Source organism: Ambystoma mexicanum, chromosome 3q, assembly GCF_040938575.1.
Source record: "Ambystoma mexicanum isolate Mex_15411 chromosome 3q, UKY_AmexF1_1, whole genome shotgun sequence".
Lineage (NCBI taxonomy): Eukaryota > Metazoa > Chordata > Amphibia > Caudata > Ambystomatidae > Ambystoma > Ambystoma mexicanum.
The window spans coordinates 257,221,802-257,241,032 of NC_090926.1; the positions used below are offsets into that span (position 1 = coordinate 257,221,802).

General features: G+C 51.0%; 1 protein-coding gene across 3 annotated transcripts in view; it reads left to right on the forward strand.

Annotated features, from left to right (window-relative positions):
- TIMELESS (timeless circadian regulator) overlaps nucleotides 1-19,231 on the forward strand; it is a 1,506,051-nt gene that overhangs the window by 316,860 nt on the left and 1,169,960 nt on the right. For all 3 annotated transcript variants that reach the window (XM_069653695.1, XM_069653693.1, XM_069653694.1), the window contains exons 8-9: nucleotides 12,099-12,388; nucleotides 12,935-13,022. In XM_069653695.1, coding sequence (XP_069509796.1) covers nucleotides 12,099-12,388; nucleotides 12,935-13,022 — 378 coding nt within the window. The remainder of the gene's footprint in view (nucleotides 1-12,098; nucleotides 12,389-12,934; nucleotides 13,023-19,231) is intronic.

Consider the following 19,231-nt stretch of genomic DNA (forward strand, 5'->3'; position numbering starts at 1 on the left):
ATCTAATTGCCTCAGTTATGTCCTCGGGTGTGATGTCCATGTCTAAGGTCTCAGATTGTGTGGGAGTTAGTTTAGGCAGGCCAATCTCATCAAGAGTATCTAGTATTTGGTCTTGGGGGACTCGATCAGTGTGAGAGTATAATTGCATGTAGAAACTCGTAAAAGTATCATTAACACCCTGTTGAGTGTTGTGAGTTTCATCAAATACATCCCGTAGTGTGGTGGTTATGTGTCTGGGGTGTTCTCTCTTGCAGAGCCAAGCCAGTAACCGGCCAGGTTTGTCTGCTTCTGCGTGTGCTTTGTTTGTTCTAGCGACAAAGTCAAATCTAGCTAATCTGCTCCATGCTTCAGCGCAATCCTCTCTAAGCGTACTAAGTTCTTCTTCCCTCTTCGGGGTGTCTATGGGGGCAGCTTCCAGTTTCCCAATTTCCTGTTCCTTCCTGCTTAATTCGCTGCGCAATAGTTTCCTGATGCCACCCGCCTTAGCAATGACCTCTCCTCGCGTTACTACTTTTAGGGCATCCCATAGAGTACTGACGTGGTCTACGCTCCCAGTATTTTCTGATATGAAGTTGTCTATGGACTCATGTAGCTCCTCTTTAAATGCCGGATCTTTCAGGGCTTCCACTGGCATTCTCCACATGGGGATGGGAGGTTTTGGGCCAGTGTGATTCCATTCCATTAGGAGTGGAGAATGGTCTGAAATGGTTCTTCCCAGATATTGCGCATCCCCTATCTGAGGTAAGTGCTCTCTACCAACAAAGAAATAATCTAATCTAGTGTGAAGGGCATGTGGAGACGAGAAGTACGAATAACCTCTTTCCTCTGGGTGTATTTCCCGCCAAACATCTGCCAGATCTAGTTCATCGGTCATAGTTTTCAGGGACGTGGTGGCAGTGGAGGGCCCCCTTGTTGGAGGCCAGGACCTATCAAGCGTTGGGTTGTGGACGCAATTGAAATCACCCCCCCATATAAAGAAGCCATTCCTATATTGTAGCATTTTAGTACTCAGCTCCCTCAAGTGCGTTGGGATATTGTGATTGGGGAAGTACGAATTCACAATACATATTTCCATCTGCTCAAAGGTCCCCCATATTACCACATATCTGCCTTCTGGGTCTTTTTCCATCTTGGTGAGTCGGAACGGTACCTGGGGGTTGATCCAGGTGTAAACCCCTCTTGCAAATCTGGAGTAGGAGGCCCCAAAGCCCTGTCCCACCCAGTGTTCCTTGATCTTCGCCTCGGACTCGGCAGTGCAGTGCGTCTCTTGTAGCAGAGCTATATCTACTTTTTTCCTATGCAGGTAGGATTTAATCCTATTCCTGCGGAGATAGGTGCCCAGGCCCCGCACATTCCATGTCATTATCCTGAAATGACCAGCCATAATGGTTTCAGAAGGGGTCCGGGGTCAATCCACCTCTCATAGGGGCCATCTGTTAACTTGGCTGAGTCCCCACAAAGTTCCCTTAGCTGTAGGTTCAAACCCATCAAGTCCACTATTTCCACCCTCTCATCCCTTATCCTCATATTGACGTTCGGAGACTTACCAACTTTCTCAACTTTCATCTCGAAGGATGTGTTAACCAAAGGGAACAACAAGTAACTGCCCCCAGCAGTTGTTTCAAACTCACAACGCTCGGGGGCTCCCGAGCCTCCGGAGCCTCTCCAGGCCTTTCGGTACGGGTGGTGTGTAGGCATTCGGCCAACACTGTAATGGGTGGGGCGGGTCGCTGGTGTTCCTGCACTTGGGCCCTCGTGCTCCTGCCCAATTAAGACTTCTGTTAGTTGCAGCGTTAATTCAGGCTCCGCAGACAATGTCGTGATTGCTTAGTGTCGTGATCCTTTTCTCAGGCAGTTTCAATCGTTGTTTTATCGCTTGTTTCCTTTTTCGAGTTTTTCCGTGTCATCGGCGAGGTTGTTGTGTTCAAGCCACATATTTGCAGCCGCCGGAGTTTCAAGGAAGATTGCCTTCCCTTTGTACAGTATTTTGAGTCTGGCTGGGTACAGCAGCATATACTTCAGATTGAGTTCCCGTAGTTTAGCTTTTATCGGTACGAAGGAGTTCCGCGCTCGTTGCACCGTGGGAGTGTAATCAGGGTATATGACTATTAGAGAATCGTTCCTTCTGATCTCTCCGCCTTCTCTTGAGAACCGCAATATTACCTCTTTATCTCGGAAGTTTAAGATTTTAGCTATTATTGGGCGTGGGTATGAACCAGGTGTCGGCCTTTTCTGGAGAGACCTGTGGGCACGTTCCACAGAGAATCCCTGGGTGAGATTGCCTGCTCCAATTTCCTGAAGTAGCAGCGATTCGATGAACTCAGTGGGGTTCAGGCCCTCCGTGTCTTCAGGAATCCCAAGAATTCGAACATTATTGCGGCGGGCACGTCCCTCCGCGTCCTCGGAGCGAGATTCCAGTCTAGCCACTATTGATTCCAGTTCTTGGACTTTTGCCTTCAGTTCACATGTGTCCTCACTGGTTTCTTGTAGGGAGGCTTCAGTTTTGGTCACCCTTTCTGTCAGGTTGCGGGCGTCTTGCCTCATTAGCTGAATGTCTGACCTGATTTCTCCTATCTTATCTTCCATGGAAGTCCGTAGGGCCGCAATAGCCTGCAGGATTTGAGTGTCTCGGGGGTCCGCCACCAGAGTGGGTGTCTCAGTCGGGGGAGTGATCTCCTGCGTTGGTTGCTGCCTTTGCAAAGTCGTTGTGAAGGCGTCCATCGTCGCAGTTTTTGATCTGTTCTTTGGAGGTGACATGGCCCGGTTTGGGGTATCCAGACTTGTATTCTACGCTATGAGCTTTAGCCTGTGACCAAAGGTTTGTTTCGGGTGGCCCTTATTCAGGCGGAATATGGTTGCAGGTCCAGTGCGGATCCAGTGTCTAACCCGCCGGGCTTTATGAGCTGTGTTTGGCCTCCAGTCTTCGTGTTTTGTGCCTCCGGCAGGCGGGGTGGGAGCTCTTATAACACTCAAAACAACAGAAGGTAAAGTTATTGTAAGTTATTCCTGTAGCTAGATCCCTAGCCAACAAATAAGTATCCCTATCTGTGAATAATCTCGAACCGATAAGAGGGGTCCCTAGTTAGTGCTGCTGGGCCGACTACAAATGGTATCGAGATCTTCTCCCTGGGGTGGGAGCTCTACCTTTTGGGCACACGTGTGATTATTCAATTCTCTCCAACCGTTAGATGCCTCCGGCGGTCCCGTCTGGTTAGCGGTGTCTTTTGCCCTGGTAAGATCTGTGGCACTGCGGGGCGGTATTTGGGTTAGTAGGGAGCAGTGCAACGGACTGTTGTGGGTTCCCGGATGGTGGTGGTGCGTCCGGCCCCAGCCGCCTAGTCCAGAGGCTCACCTGGCGTATTATTTAGCCCGCCAAATTTCAGGCATAGAATTACCTTCTGTGGATCCTCCGTATTGTGGGTGCTTTGTGGTTCCTTCTACCGGTTAAGACAACCAGGTGCGTGTATGGGACTATTCCCAGCGTGCCTCAGTTGTTTCCAGCAATCGGGTTCACCTTCCGCCTCCAACCGATGGGACCGTGTTGCGAGGAGCTATCCGTTGATAGCACTCGCGGTCTCCCGACCAGACGACTCGGCGATCCTCTTAACGGGTGCCGGCAGGAGCGGGCACCGAACGGTCCGCTCCGTCCCTGCTTCAGTGCACCGCTGGGGTTCCCCGCTACCTCCTGTGCTCATCCGCCAACTGGGATCTCCTCTCGCGTTCAGTACGCCGTGTATGCACCGAGGTCACAACGCTCGTGCCGGTGTTAGTCGTGCTTCGTTTCGGCTGCTCGCAGATGGGCCCGAGACATCAGCCTCATCCAGCAAGCTCGCCGGCACTCTAGTCCGTCACACTGTCGCGGCACTCCGTCAGCCTCCGTGCTGGAAGCCGCCATCTTGGGTGCCGCCGGGGTGCCTTTTCCGATGCTCCGTTCACTGCGTTGCTGGTGCCGATTTTTTCCAGCGACACGGTCAAGTGCGGCAAAAGGGTTCTCCTGCGAGCACGTTGATTTGTGTCTCGGATCTTTTAGTTCAGACGCCGTTATATCGGCCGTTGTAGGATCATGGGCAGGAGCACGGCGGGTTGCTGACTTCACTCCATGCGTGCAGGCCACGCCCCCTCCATACCTCCCATATGGCGGCAAAGAGCGGGTGCTCCTTTGTCTTTTTCAATATCCTCTTTCGTGGGGCTCATAGCCACTTGGAGGGTGTTGCTGGGTCCAAGTAGTGATTATCCATTGCTATCCACTGTAGTTCTTTGTGATTGCGCAAGTGGGGGACAAGCACCCGTAATTGGGTAGCAATATACTTCTTGAGGTCTGGGAGGCCTACCCCTCCTTTATCTTTGGGCAACCTCAATGTGTCGTGGGTGATCCTAGCTTTTTCCCGCGCCACAGGAATTTTAGGGTCGCTTTTTTAACTTCTGTGAAATATTGCTCTGGGATTTTAATGGGAAGCATCTGAAAGGGATACAGAAACCTTGGGAGGCAGGTCATTTTTATCGCATTAAGCCGGCCAAGCCACGAGATTGTCAGTTTATCCCACCTGGCCAGATCTGCGTGAAATTTAGCAAGGAGTTTTGGAAAATTTGCTTCATATAGGGCATCTATTTGTTTCGTAATTCAGATCCCCAAGTATTGCATGGTGTCATGCTCGAGCGTCAGTCCAAGGGAGGAGTATTTTATCTCATTTACCTCTGCTGACCCCTGGAGGGGAAACAATATGGATTTGGTCCGATTGACCTTAAATCCTGATAACTGACCATAATCTTCAAGGGGGGTATATGGCTTGGGGAATGGATCTTTCGGGGTTAACCACATGTAGGAGTATGTCGTCGGCATACAATGCTAACTTGTACTCCGTCTGTCCGAGGTGCATCCCTTCTATTCTGGTGTCCGTTCTTATGTTTTGTGCCAATGGTTCGAGCGATAAAGCAAACATGATGGCCGATAAGGGGCATCCCTGTCTGGTGCCTTGCTTCAGTTGGAACCACCTTGAGTATTCCCCGTTTACAAATACCGAGGCTGTAGGCGTTGTGTAAACTGCCTGGATTCCCTTTCTAAGCTTGGGGCCCATTCCAATTTTTCGGAGAACTCCCATCAAGAAGTCCCAGTTTACCCTATCCAATACTTTTTCTGCATCGATGGAGAATGAGGTCGGTGTTTAGGTTGTGGGAGGCGTGCACCAGATGCAGAGTCTTTCGCATGGTATTGGCTCCCTGTCGGCCCAGTATAAAGCCCACTTGGTCGGGGTAGATGATGCCGGGCATGAACGATTCAATTCTAGCAGCCAGGACTCTTGTGTAAATCTTTGCGTCTATATTGAGCAGCGAGATGGGGCGATACGACCCACATCTTTTGGGGTCTTTCCCCTCTTTCGGGATGACCGTTATGAGTGCTTTGACAAACGAGTCTGGAGGCGTTCCTGTCTCTATGATTACATTAAATAGTTCAACAAGAAAGGCTGTGAGCTGAGTGGCGAATGTCTTATAAAAACCTGCCGTATACCCATCCTCTCCCGGGGATTTGCCCAATGTGAGTCGTTTTATGGCCTCCTGAATCTCCTCCTCTGTTATGGGGCGTCTAGGCTCTCTGATTCATTACATGTCCATTTGGGCATGTTGATGTTAGAAAAATAGGACTGAATGCTAGATGGGTCTGGGTCTGCCTCCGGGGTGTACAAAGCCTCATAAAAGTCTGCAAAGGCTTTGGGGATGGTGGTCCTACTTCCGTATTGGGCCCTCCGTCAACTATTCCCCGCACCCTGCGTTCTGCTTGCTGTGCTCGCAGCCTGGCTGCCAGCAACACATCCGCTTTATCTCCTTTCTCATAGAATGTTTGTTTTAGGAGGAGAAGTTTGCGAACTATTTGGTCATGTTCCAAGAGGTGGAGTTCCTCCCTCTTTTTTCTGGCTTCACTGACTTTTGCGTGAACTAATGAGTCTCCTTTTTTTGCTTCGTTATCTAGTCGGGTGATTTCACTGCGGAGCCTGTTTTCAATCAGGATTCTCTCTTCTTATTTGCTCCCTCACGCATGAAGATTCCCCTCCAGGTCGCTTTCCCCGCACCCCAGACCCCCTGTTTAGAGACGACCTCCCCGGTATCATTCAGTCAGAAATATTCAGTAATTTCAGTTTCCATCTCTGACTTAAAAACAGGATCTTTCCATAGGGTCTCATTGCATCTCCATTTTCCACCCCTGACTGGTAGGGATTCCTATAATATGTCGGTGGTCACCATATCGTGATCGGACCATGTGATTGGTGTGATTTCCGTGTGCGAGGTCGTGTTGCATAGGTCCATGGAGAAGAAAAGGTGATCAATGCGCGTAAGTGTATTGTGTGGGGTTGAAAAAAAGTGTAACCTCTATCCATAGGATGCATTCTTCCCCACACATCAGTCAGCCCATACAGATCCATCAGTACCGTAAATTGAGCATGATCTCCACAGAGGTTATCACGTGTTTCTGGATTTCCAGGTTTCCAATCTAGCGTGGGATCAGCCCATATATTAAAATCTCCCCCAAGGATGACGTGACCTGTTGACTCTAGCATGATTTTGGGAATTGTTTTGGAGAAGAATCTAACTTGTCCTACTTTGGGGGAGTAAATCATGGCAATCGTGGTGGACACACTCCCAATGGTTCCCGTAACAAGTAAGGCTTGGCCTTCTGCATATGACCAGATCTTAGAAGCCTTGAAGTCTATCCCCTTCCTGATAAGTATTCCCACTCCCCCCCCTTCCTCAAGGGTCCCGAGCCCCAGAACTCCATCCCTGACCGCCTCCCCAGGACTGCCCTCTCATCACCCTTCATATATTTGGTCTCTTGCACTAAAAGGATGTCAGTTTTCGATCTCCGGAATTCTCTAAACACAAGTGACCTCTTAGTCGGTGAATTGAGGCCTTTGATATTCAAAGTTCCCACCCTTATGGAGCCCCTGCTATAAGATTCAGCGGTCATCATAACAGGGTCTGAGACTATACATACTCTCTGGCCATTGCAACCCGCTTCTTCGGTGTTGAGACAACCACACAACTGCTTCAATTTTCCTGGATCCCAAGTTTACCCTAGATTTGACACTTGCCCTTGTCCCCCCTTCCCATCCCTCCTCCCTCCGCCCTCCCTGAGTTGGGTGGCGTCCGATCGAGCCCAGTTAAATGCACTAGCCCGGATCCGAACCACCAGTGGAGACCGTTACCTCACGGTCCCCTTGAAAAATAATCATCAAAATAACTAATGAGCCCCCGGTAACCTCCCCCCTGCCCCCCCCAAGGTTTTCACATTTCTGCAGAATGCATGGAGGTCTGTCACGTTTCAGCAATAGACACCCATTTCTTTTCCATGTTAACGAACAATTCAAGAAAAATTAACCATACTTGTCGAGGGTCAACTAACCCCTTCTGGAGAACCGTTTCCTCTGCGGTATTTTCTCGATCCTTTCACTTTCTTCCTCTTTGGGCCCTAAATCTGCCACTCTCTCCTGTCTTTGGTGGCATCTGCTCGGGATTCTTCCCGATCCTGCGGATTTAGTAGATCGGATATGCATGCTTTAATTTGTTTCTCAGAGCTCAACATGATCTTCGTGCCCTCGTGTTCGAAGGAAAGAGAGAAGGGGTATCCCCATCTATAGCGTGTGTCATGGGCTTTGAGCCATGACGTAAGTGGCTTACACATTTTCCTTAGGGCCAAGGTCAAGGAGGAGAGGTCTTGATATATCGTTATTTGAGCTCCGCTTAGAGTAATGGTACTTCCACTCCGCGCCTTCTACAACACTCTCATTCTATCCTGGAATCGATTAAACCGTGCCAGCACTGATCTCGGGCCTCCAGGCGGGCCTCCTGCCCTGTGGATGCACTCTGTCTTGGGTTCATCAATGTTTTCGTCCGCAACCAGGAGTTTAATGATATCATGGAGGGTCGTTTTTGGGTCCTTCTGTTTCCCCTTCTTTCTCCGGAATCCCAAAAAAGCAGAAGTTTCTCATTTCCCAATTTTCCAAATCATCCATCTTAAGTCTAAACTCTTGCTCTCTCTGTTCTAGGTCAGTTATTCTGTGGGCCAGCTGTGTTTCCAAAACGTCAATTGATGCCTGGTTGTTCTCGACACCTTCGACCCGATCGTCTGTTATCAAGGCGCTGTGTAAGTCTGTCGATTTTGCCTCCTATATTGGCTCCCATGTTTCTTATTTCCGCCAATAAATCTGCTATATCTCCTTTTGTGGCAGCGGTATCTGTGTCTGCAGTTGGTGTCGAGGCCATCTTGGGATCAACGGGGTGTCGGGCCGTAGGCATAGATGGCAAGCTTCTGTTGGACGTTCATGCGCTTAGTGGCTTATTTTCGACGTGCTGGACAGCGGAGATTTCGGGATGCTTGATACCACAGAAGAGGCACACGCCCCTTCGTCCTTCATTTCCTTCCTTCGCTTTCAGTCTGGGATGAATCCTTTTAGGTATATCTCCGGGGGCTTTTTCCTCTTTGTGGTATTCGTATCTGCGGTCGTGGTCTGCGTGGGATCCTCACCTCATGGAAAGGGTCGTGGATGGGACTGTTGGCAGCTCCGTGGTGTCGGATGGTCTCCTCCCTGTGGGCGTCCGCACTTTAGGTACAGAGGTCTCCTGCTGTATCTCTGGGTCCTTTTATGTTGCCTTAATGAAGGTTATCTCGGGGTCGACAGTGGCCCGTGGTGGACAGATCAGCTCGAGGCTATATGGCTCTCGAGGGGCGGCTTACACCTGTATTGTGCGAGTGTGGTATCAGTGGTATCAAAAGGTGCGTGCAGCTGGTTATGCGTCGTCCCTCTTATGTCCCTCTTTCATAGTAAAGTTTTCTTTCTTTCTTCCCCCTCAAACGAGTTTACACCTCAAGTTGAAATGGCTCAGGGGGTGCGTTAAATGTCTCTTGATTATCTCCCCAGGGTGTACCCGGGGGTTATGGTCAGGAGTGCACCGGAAAAGTACTCCACGTCCTTGCTGTGTGCACTCAATACGAATCGTTCCTCTCGAGGGGGAGGCCCTGCTGAAGATACGCAGCCGGGCGTGAGTCGCGCCGCCGTGGCTCTGGCCGCGCACTCTGCAGGGCACGGTTCCGGGGCCTGGGGTGCAGACAGTGTTGCGTCCGGCACTCTTGGGGTCTCGGGGTGAGTCCGTTATGATATGCGGATCAACGGGGGGGAGGGCATCGGAGCTCACTTACTTCTCCAGCGCCTCCTTGTGTGCTCCCAGGCTGCCCCCGCAATCCGGTGGAGTCTCCACTTCATCTGCTCCGCGAGGGGGAGGCGATTTGGGCCCGCCACGAGGATTTTCCTTCAAGGGACAGGGAGGGATGGGGCCGTATCTTTTCCTCCGTGGGGTGACCAACGTCACGGAGCTTCTGACGCTCTACAGTTCCCGTTCTCTGCTCTTATGGGTCACTGCTTGTTCCGCTGGCTCTCAGCATCCAGAAGTAATGCTGGGCGGACACAGGGGCACAGCCTCCAGTGAACATTGGTGGCGCAGCAGTGTCACCCGGCGGCCTAGGAGGTCAGGCTGGAGTCGGAATCGATTCTAGTTTCACTTTCTTTTTCCAATTCCGCGACGATATCTGAAGGAAGCCAGGGCCGATTTCGCCCGAATTTTCTCCCATGTGTGGCGAAGTTTCTTCTCCGGGGGGGTCCAAAAAGCGGGGGCTCATTCCATTTTTCGGGACCTTGGGACGGGAGCTCACGCAGAAGATCACATCCGCGCGTAGCCACCTTCTTCATTGAACTTTTAACAATGGGACAATGAGAAAGTAGTACTTATGTGTGATCTGTAATTTCTCTTCACTCTTGTGAAGAGTAAACACTGCAGGAAGCCATTAATACTTTAAAGCTTCTAAACTATATGAAGAAATGGTCACGTGTGCATAATTTTGCGTTTCAAGGAAAGAGTGACGATTACATCATTATTCACTCGAACCTTGAATGCTCATAAAAGTAAAGCATTTAAGTATTGTATCTACAGTTGAAGAGAGAGTAAGCATTGCTGACGCCAAGAGTATTACCCTACTAAGACTGAAAGCAACCTTTCTTAAAGCCAGAATCCAATCTAACCAGGACTGTGGCCCCAATTGAAGTTTAACCTTGCCTAAACTACAAGTGTGCAAGCATTACCTGGGGCAGGAGAGTGGCACCAAAGTTTCTGGGTAATTATTTGGGCTAACAGTTGGCAGAGAGATGAAGGCAAAGTTGGGGAAGGGAAACCTGCTGCTCATAAATATTATTTGAAGTTGACACAATCTAAATTGCCAAAGACTTTAAGCAACAGAGAGAAGTTGGCCATTCAGGCAAACTTACGTTGTTTTTGTGGCAGACAGACAAGAGAGGCAAAGGGGCTGCCCCTCTACAAGAGGGATATTCAGAGGAAGAGTGCCTTGACTGTTGGAAGGTATTGAAGTGCCTTAACCTAAATCTTGTCAGAACTAAAACCTGTTTTGAATCGCAAAGTACTGAAGCTGTGGTGGTATATCTGGTTGTCGGTAGATGCAACATTACCGTCGCCCAAGTGAAGTGGAGTACTATGAAACATCGGAGACCGTTCTCATGGTAAACTTGAGTAGAAGTGAAGTTGTTGAATTGGAAGCCCGCAGCAAAGTCATCCTTCCTGACAGATATCTACTGTGAATCCTAATTTTGTAACTAATGACATTCTAATTGATAACCAAGAACTGTGTTTCACTGACAGTTGTAGAAGTTGCATTTCTTTTGAACTGTGGCAAGTTTTCTTGGATTACTGGAAGTGGTAGAAAAGCATTGTGGTTGGGAATACCATTGGTCCTTTGGAAGTGGAAAGTCCATATTTCACCAAGAACTAAAGATGTGCTATTGCTTTGGTTAGTTAACAAAACTTTACCTTGACATTGAAACATCAAGACCTGGTCTGAGACTATCTTACCGATAGAGTCCTTTTTTCTTTGTTTTGTTGAACATTGGAGCTGAATTCACTTTGAATCCTGGGGAAGGGACCTCGCTAAGGTTATTGAGAGATTATCAAGAAACTGAATGTTATTTTAGTTGCCATATATTTTTCTTTGTATGTAATGTTTAGTGTGAGGGCCATTCATGCTGTATTGGCGTGTTTCCCTTTTAGTTTTGGTTAGGCAGGGAAATCCTCAGCAGAGTAGGGATAGTGAGGCATTAAATATCATTTATACTTTAATAAAGTGACATGCTTGGAATCATCAAACAGTTGTTCGCCTCGCATTGCTGATGCCTCAACTGGTTCAGGATTTGCATTGAAATGTGGGGGTTCTGTTGAAGGAAGGGCAGTTCTGTATGTCCTTGATTTATGTTTGTAGACTGTCTGAACATGGTCTTGGGAGACATGAGTTTGGCCAGAAAACTAGGTTACTGGGCGTGGTGCAACATTAACCTGCTGTCCCTTCAGTTTGTAGAGTCCTAAATGCTTGACTAATGTTGAATTTGAACGTGTTTCTATTTATGTTGATCGCCACAATTCTGGCAACATTTCTGGTTGTGTAATACAGGTAAGGTTTGTATATTGCCTGTTAACCTAGCAGAGTAGTGAGTTTAGTGGTTGAAACTCACAAAACATATCTGCAAGTGCGAAGAGTTTGCATATGTGATCTATGACTAGGTTAAATTGCTGATGGGTATTCTGGTGATGCAGGCAGTCCATTATTGCCCCTCCCCCATCTATTCAACTTGCTAGCCATTTTGAAATATTGCCCTTAATGCTAAACATGATGTTCCCATCCAGCTAATACTATTACCGCCTTTAAATGCGTTGCAGTGTGTTTATTTAATGCACAGTGATTAGTGTATTAAAGCTGTAAGAGAATATGCGTGCCTGCTAGGGCTAAATGGTTCCGACGTAGATTTTGAAGATTAAAAAAGGCTATGCCCTTTACTAATTGAAACTATGACCTGGCAGCGATAGCACAGGTTCTGCTCCAGTTGCATCTTATTTGAGTTGTTTTATATACAATTGAGTTCCCAGCATTGGCTCTCGCTTACAGAAGTTATCTGTGCACCCTTGCACAGCTGCTGTTGGACAATGGCCCTGCCTGTCTGCACCTTTCAGAATACTGACCTGATGCTGCCGCTATCTTTCTTCCTTCTCTGCAGAGTGTGGATGATGATGCTAGCACACACGATAAGGTTCTGTGGGCGGTCCACATGAGCGGCATGGATGACCTGGTCAAGTTCTTAGCCAGTTCGCAGACTGAACAGCAGTGGACCATGCACATCCTGGAGATTGTGTCACTAATGTTCCGCGATCAGAAATCTGAGCATCTGGCTGCTACTGGCCAGGCCCGAGCGGCAGCAGAGCGAGGGACGGACATGAAGGAGCTGGAGTTGCTGAGGCAGCGAGAGATTGCAGAGAGAAAAAGCAGAGTGTTCCAGAGGGGATCCAGGTAAGACCAAGCAGTAGTATGATGAGGGAGAGAGATCCACAGTTGGGATTCATGTGAGATCTGTCATCAGAGGGATTGAGAAAGAATCCCACCAGGGAGACCACCTCTACTAAAGGAATGAAGGAGGAGGCGAAATGTACTGTAATCGGAGTAATAAACTTTGAGTAGTGCAAGATTTGATTAGCAGGGTGATTGTCTGGTACAGAATATGCAGCATCCTGGATAGGATGCGCTAATGAAAAATTAAGGCTGATCGTGTAACTAAAATTGAATGTGGGTGAGTGGTTGCACTGGCATTCCAATATCCTCTGTATGTTTCCGACTCAGAGTTTACTATGGCTCCCTATTAAGATGGTTGATCAAGCTGCTCTGCAATGTGGCCTATTGATGTGCTCAAACGTGTACATACTTATTTGCTTTTCAGTGATTAGAAGGGAGTGGGATTATTGCCCTTCTCTGAAACCTTACAGCCAGTAGGACTGAACAGCATGTTGTGCACCCCTTCTCACCCTTCCCCTTAATGACTGATACCATTAACGTTTCCAGGCACTGTCGATTTGGAGGGTCCTATGTTGTCCAGGGATTGAAGTCCATTGGTGATCGAGATGTTGTCTTTCACAAAGGACTGCACACTGTAAGTAACCAACTCTTAGTGTTTTCCTGGGAACAGGAGAGTTTGAAAATGAATCACCATTTCAATGGTCACATTTTTTATTATGGTATGGTGAGATGCATAAAAGTGTGAGGCGGACTGAGTTTGGTCGGCTCTGGCAAGCGTGAAAGTTGCCAGTCGTGTTACGAAAAGGTTACTCTCCGTAGTGACAGCTGTACTTCATCCGGAGTCTCCTTTCCTCAGCTCTGTTCCTGTCCCTGTTCCGTGTATCATCTGAACAGTATGGAGGAAAGGGGACAGGACATCTGGGTTCAAGTGATCCAACCAATCTTACAGACTCTAGCACAATTATATTTTTTAGACTTCTTTTTATTAGATTGTCATAAAATACAGCATACCAGGACACATGAATATCCCCAACAACCCCCGGTCCTCTCCTCCTCCCTAAACCCATGTATCCATAACCCCTCTCCCACCCCTTCACCCTTCTCCATTGTCATTTGGTGCCCAACCATGCCCCCCCTCCAGTACGCAATGTCTTTCTTCGCTCTCCTGGCAGCCGACCAGTGCCTTCTGCCATCTTTCTGCACTCCATTCCTCTTCATATATTGCATTGACCAAGGCACAGGGGTTTTAAATCCTGGGTGGATGTCAGTTTATTCATTAATTGCCCCCAGTGTGCTTCCCAATCATTATCCCCCCCCAGGATCCCCATCTTTGCTCAAGTATTTCGTCTCGGCCAAAGCCCATCTATGCACATCCTGGAGCCATTGCCTCAGCGATGGACCACTCGCATTTCCATGAGATGATTATGCGCCTCTTGGCTAGGACCAGCAAGAATCTGTTACTCTGTATTTTAGGTCTCTTCTTCCCCAGTAAAAGGCCCCACAAACATACCACATGCGCACATTCAGAACCGCTCCCCAGTAACTTGTTGAGGCTTCCCATCACCTCGCCCCAATAACTAGCAATGACTCAGTAGTGCCAAACCATGTGCCAGAAGCCAGCATGGCCCTGCCCGCACTGCAGACACAAGAGTCACATGCAGTTTCTCAAGTGTCAAGTACACCCTGAGTAAATGAAATTTAGTGAGTTGGAACCATGCGTTTCTGCATGTCTTTTTAACTTGATCCCGCATCTTTGCACATGTTTTATCTGGAATAGGCGATACTGTATCCCTCTCACTTTTCCTTTACCCCCAATGTATTATCTGCAGTCTCTAAGGTCATATAAACCCTGGAAATCCTCCCGCTGCCGCCTCCTAGTCCCAGGAACGTTTGGATCGGTAGACTCGTCTCCAGCTCTCCCAGGATATCCTCCCGCAATGCCGTTAGCCGCACCACCACTTTGGCATATGTGAGGAAGTGGCTGCACGCTATCCTGTATGCTGTCTCCATTAGTCAAACGTCAGCAGTTTTCCCCTCTGTTAAGAAATACCCCAATGTAGTGCACTGGCTCTGCTTCAAGGCCGCTAACCCTATGATCCTCCGTGTCATCCCATTGGTTGCATCAAATCCTATAGGTAGCTCCTAGTCATACAAGCATTTGACCTTCAGCTTCCCCAACAGCTTTTTTCCACACTTCCCGAACCACTCTATTTGTGTTCCCCTTACCCACTGTTCCACAATAATTCCATACCCTGCCTATCTTCTGTGATGCCGTCCAACAACCCTGTGATCCCAGTCCGGGAGAGTTGCACCGTCCTTTGAGCTGAGGTCTGCCAATGGTAACAAGTGATTTCTCTCTCTTCATTTGGAATCCTGACAGCTTCCGAAAATGTCCAGGATGATAGGTACATTTTCTTGAGGGTCGTCCACATATAACAAAATGTCTGCATAGAGTGAAATATTCTGCTGCATGGGGTCTGGCATGGATTCACATGCTCATGAATATTCCCTGTCGTCAGGCCGGGAATCCTCGGTATAGAAAAAAATCAGTATCAGTTTCGTTTCTGATCTGTCTTTCTTAGTAGTACCCAATCACTGGTCTCTGGGTCATACTGCCCCCAGCCAATGACTGCCCTCTCCCTAAGCCCCGCCTCTGGCAGCCATCCTCAGATTTTTACCGCACGTTCAAGTGTTGGGAGTCCTTGTGCTGTAGCTCTCGAGCTTTTGCTGCGTTTCCACGCTTTTTCAGGAGATTTTTATTCATTTTTCGGTTAAATAGAGCCTCAAGCTCCACCGTTTCTACATCCGATCAACGGGGATCCGTTTCAGAGTTTTCTACGCCCCTCAAGGGTGAAGATTTCGTCGAGTTACGCTTTTGGAGGATTCCAGAAGTTCCGAGGCCTACCCCGGACATGGCCCAGGAGAAAGGAAGCTCGACGCCCGGGAAGCTCTTCAGGACCTGCCCTGGATGCCAGCTTCAGAATGTTTTCAAGGAGGACGAGAATTCGTTATGCCTCTACTGTCTCCATGAGGACAAGACGCACACGGAGAAGGACTGTGCGTTTTATGGGAACATGTCGGAGCGGACCATGAAGGATCTCCACCTCCGTCTCGCCAACTGGCTGGAAGGGAAGAGCCCGTCAGGCGAGAAGAAGAAAAAGAAGTCCGAGCGGTCTTCTAAGTCCTGTGAGGGTGCCCCGGCGACAGGGGCCCAACAAAAGGCCAAGCACCGCGAGTCCGCGGGCACTGGGAGCGCCGAACGGTCGGGCTCCTTGGCTGCCAGGCAGGGCGCATCCTCCCCGGCGCCATCAACCACAAGCCAACGCTCTGGCTCGGGTAAGAGGAAGTCCGAGAACCCGGCGAAGCTTCTGCAGAGGCCCCGGTCGATCTCGAAGATTCCGGCAGAGGGGGAGCGAGGCTCGGACCCTCCTCCTCCTCCCCCCCCCCCAAAGGTGAAGGCCCCAGGCGTACAGAAGGTGACGATGGCCTTAATTCACCCTGCTAACACCTCGATTGAGGAAGTCGCAGCGGCCCTGGCTCAGCCTGTGAAGGCTACGCCTGTGAAGGCTACACCAGTGGAGGCGACCTCAGGACCCAGAGTCTCCCTGCCACCGCGGAGGGAGTCATCTTTCAGGCCCATTGAGAAGACCCCCACGAAGTCCTCGTTGGAAAAGGTGGGGGAGGGGCAGGTGGCCATCGTGGATACGGACACGACCTCTGAAGAAGAGCTCATCGAAGTCGTGGAAGAGGCCCAGCCCATCGGGAGGGATCCCGACGAGGGCGACGACGAGAGCGACGATGTCGCCGACGAGGTTCCTCAAGAGCCCTCGCGCCCGTCGTTTCCGGTGCTGCAGGACACTTAGGCGGCCATTTTGTCAGCGATTCAGTCCTTATGCTCGGAGATGAGGACAAGGTTGCCTCTTCCCCCGACGGAGGTACCTGAGCCAGACCCAACGGGGGAACCGGAGCCAGGACCTTCGGGAAGTCCACCGCATAAGAGGAGGACGCATCCTACGCCACCTCTCCCACCTCTGCGGCCTGCTCTGCCTTCCCCCCGGTCTACTACCCACGGGGATGATACAGGCACGGACATGGCTACGACAGGTACAGGTCACGACGGAGGCGACGACGGGACGTGTCCCCCGTCGCCCCCTGCCCGGGCGTCCCCGCCCGACGAGATTGGATCCTTTCATGCCATGATTTCCAGGGCATCCGAGCTCTTCCAGCTCTGCCCAGAAGAGAAGGAAGGGTTCCTTTACCAACGGCGCGAGGCTAAAAGGAAGACGGTCCTCGCCGTACCACTTCTTGATGACTTCTGGGATGAGGGGCTCGCCCTCCTCAAGAACCCTGCCACGGCGCCGGCAAAGAGGGACCGGTACGAGAAGAAGTACCGGGTCCCCGACGCTGCCCCCCCTGTGCCTTCGGGCGCAACCTACCCCGGATTCGGTCGTTTCGGCGGCGGCAAAGAAGAAAGCTGGGGGGGCATCGGCCTCGACAACTTCCCCGCGGACGGCGAGGGCAGGAAGCTGAACACGATGGGACGACGGGTAATCTCATCCGCAGCGACGACTATCAAGGCGGCCAACGGCCTGGCTATCGTAGCACGCTACGACAGGGAGTTGTGGTTCAAAATCGCCCCGCTGTTGGACTTCCTTCCGGACGCCAAAAGGTCTGAGGCCCTTGAAATCCTACAGGAAGGTGAGATTGCTTCGAACATGCCATCACGTTGGCAACGGACATTGCCAACACCGGTTTCCGTCAGTTGGACAACGGCGTTTGCCTGAGACGACGAGGATGGCTCAAGGTGACAGAGTTTTCGGACATGCCTTCGACGGGAACAACCTGTTTGGGAAGGCGGTTGATGAGTCCCTTCAGGCCATCAAGACAGACACGGAGACTGCCCGGGCACTGGGAGTGCTCCAACAACGACGGCCGTCCTTTTGGAGCTCCGGAGGCAGACAAGGTGCCTCCAAGGGATCCGGCAGTGTCTCCTCCACGTACCGCTAAGCGGCAAGATCTTCGTCCCAGGAAGCCTACAGGGGACGCGGCAAGTCAGGTGGTGCCCGTCTTTGACGGGGAGGTCAAGGAGGCCTCCAAACAAGATTTAACCGACCGTGGGGTCGGGCCCCCACCGAAGCACCCCGGTGGGAGGCCGGCTGGTGAGGTTCGTCAGTGTGTGGGAGTCCATCTCCACCGACCGTTGGGTGCTGGACGCCCTGGCCCAAGGGCACGCCCTCGAGTTTCAGAAGAAGTGCCCTTGCGTTCTACCCGTGGCCAGGAAGGAAAATCACGTCCCTCAACTACTGTTGGAAGTAAGGGCGATGCTCAAGAAGGGTGCCATCGAGCTCGTCCCGAAGAGGCTTGGGGGCTCCGGAGTTTACTCAGGTTGCTTCCTCGTAAAAAAGAAGATAGGAGGATGGCGCCCCATCCTGGACCTGCGACGACTGAACAAGTACATCAAGGCACAGAAGTTCCGGATGGTCACCCTCCAGCACGTGCTGGGACAGCTGGAGGAGGGCGATTTCCTGTCGTCATTGGACTTGGAGGATGGATACTTCCACATCCCCATTCTAAAAAGACACCGAACGTTCCTCAGGTTCGTGGTCCAGGGGCGGCACTACCAGTTCAAGGCCCTCCCGTTCGGTTTGAAGTCGGCACCCAGGGTGTTCACCAAGTGCCTCGCACCGGTGGCGGTGCGGCTGCGCCTACAGAGGATCCACGTCTACCCCTACCTGGACGACTGGCTCATCCGGGCAAGGACAAGGGAGCTCGCCGTGGAGCACACTGCGAAGACCGTCCAGCTGTTCACGGACCTGGGATTCTCCAACTTTCCAAAATCCCACCTGGTTCCGTCGCAAGTCGCCCTGTTTCTGGGAGCCAAGCTCGACACAGTGGCGCGGCTGGCCTCGCCGTCGGAGGAAAGGACCAGGACCATTGTGGGCAAGGTGCAGCGTCTGCTGGCCATGGACATGGCCAGGGTAAGATCTATCCAGTCCCTCCTCGGGATGATGTCCTTCTGCATTTATCTGGTGCGCCTTTGCAGGCTTCGGATGCGCCCCTTGCAAGAGTTCCTCGACGCCCGCTGTGTCCAGTCGAGGGGCAGCTTCGAGGACAGGATCCCTCAACGAGACGTTCCGTCATGCGATCCGGTGGTGGGGTACCCGCTCTCACCTGTCGGCGGGCACTGACTTTCAGACCCAAGCTCACCAGGTGACGGTGACGACGGACGCCTCCCTGGAAGGTTGCGGAGCGCACTCCGGAGATCTTCACGCGAGGGGCCTTTGGCTCCCGGAGGAGAAGTCACTCCACATCAACATCTTGGAGCTCCGTGGAGTGTTCTGGGCCCTCAGGTCTTTTCTTCCGTCCCTCAAGGGCAAGGTGGTGAAGATCTTCACCGACAACACCACCACGATGTTCTACATCCGGAAGCAGGGCGGAACCAGATCCCCTGCCCTATCCAAAGAAGCCCAGGATCTGTGGCACTGGGCCGTCGCCCAAGGGATGTTTCTGGTGCCTCTTCATCTGGCAGGAATAAAAACACGATCGCCGACACTCTCAGCAGAGAGCTGTGCTCGTGCCACGAGTGGGAACTAGGCCAGGATCAAGTGGATCGACTCTTCCAACGATGGGGCGAACCCCAAATCGATCTCTTCGCGATGGCGACGAATTCCAAGTGCCGGAGGTTCGCCATAAGGTTCCCCCAGCCGAGGAGCATGGGCGATGCTTTATCGTTCCCCTGGGACAGCCTATTTCTTTATGCGTTCCCTCCGCTGCAGTTGCTGCTCCGGCTCATCAACCAGCTGAAGAGGTCCCGGTGCAGGATGATCCTCGTTGCACCGGCGT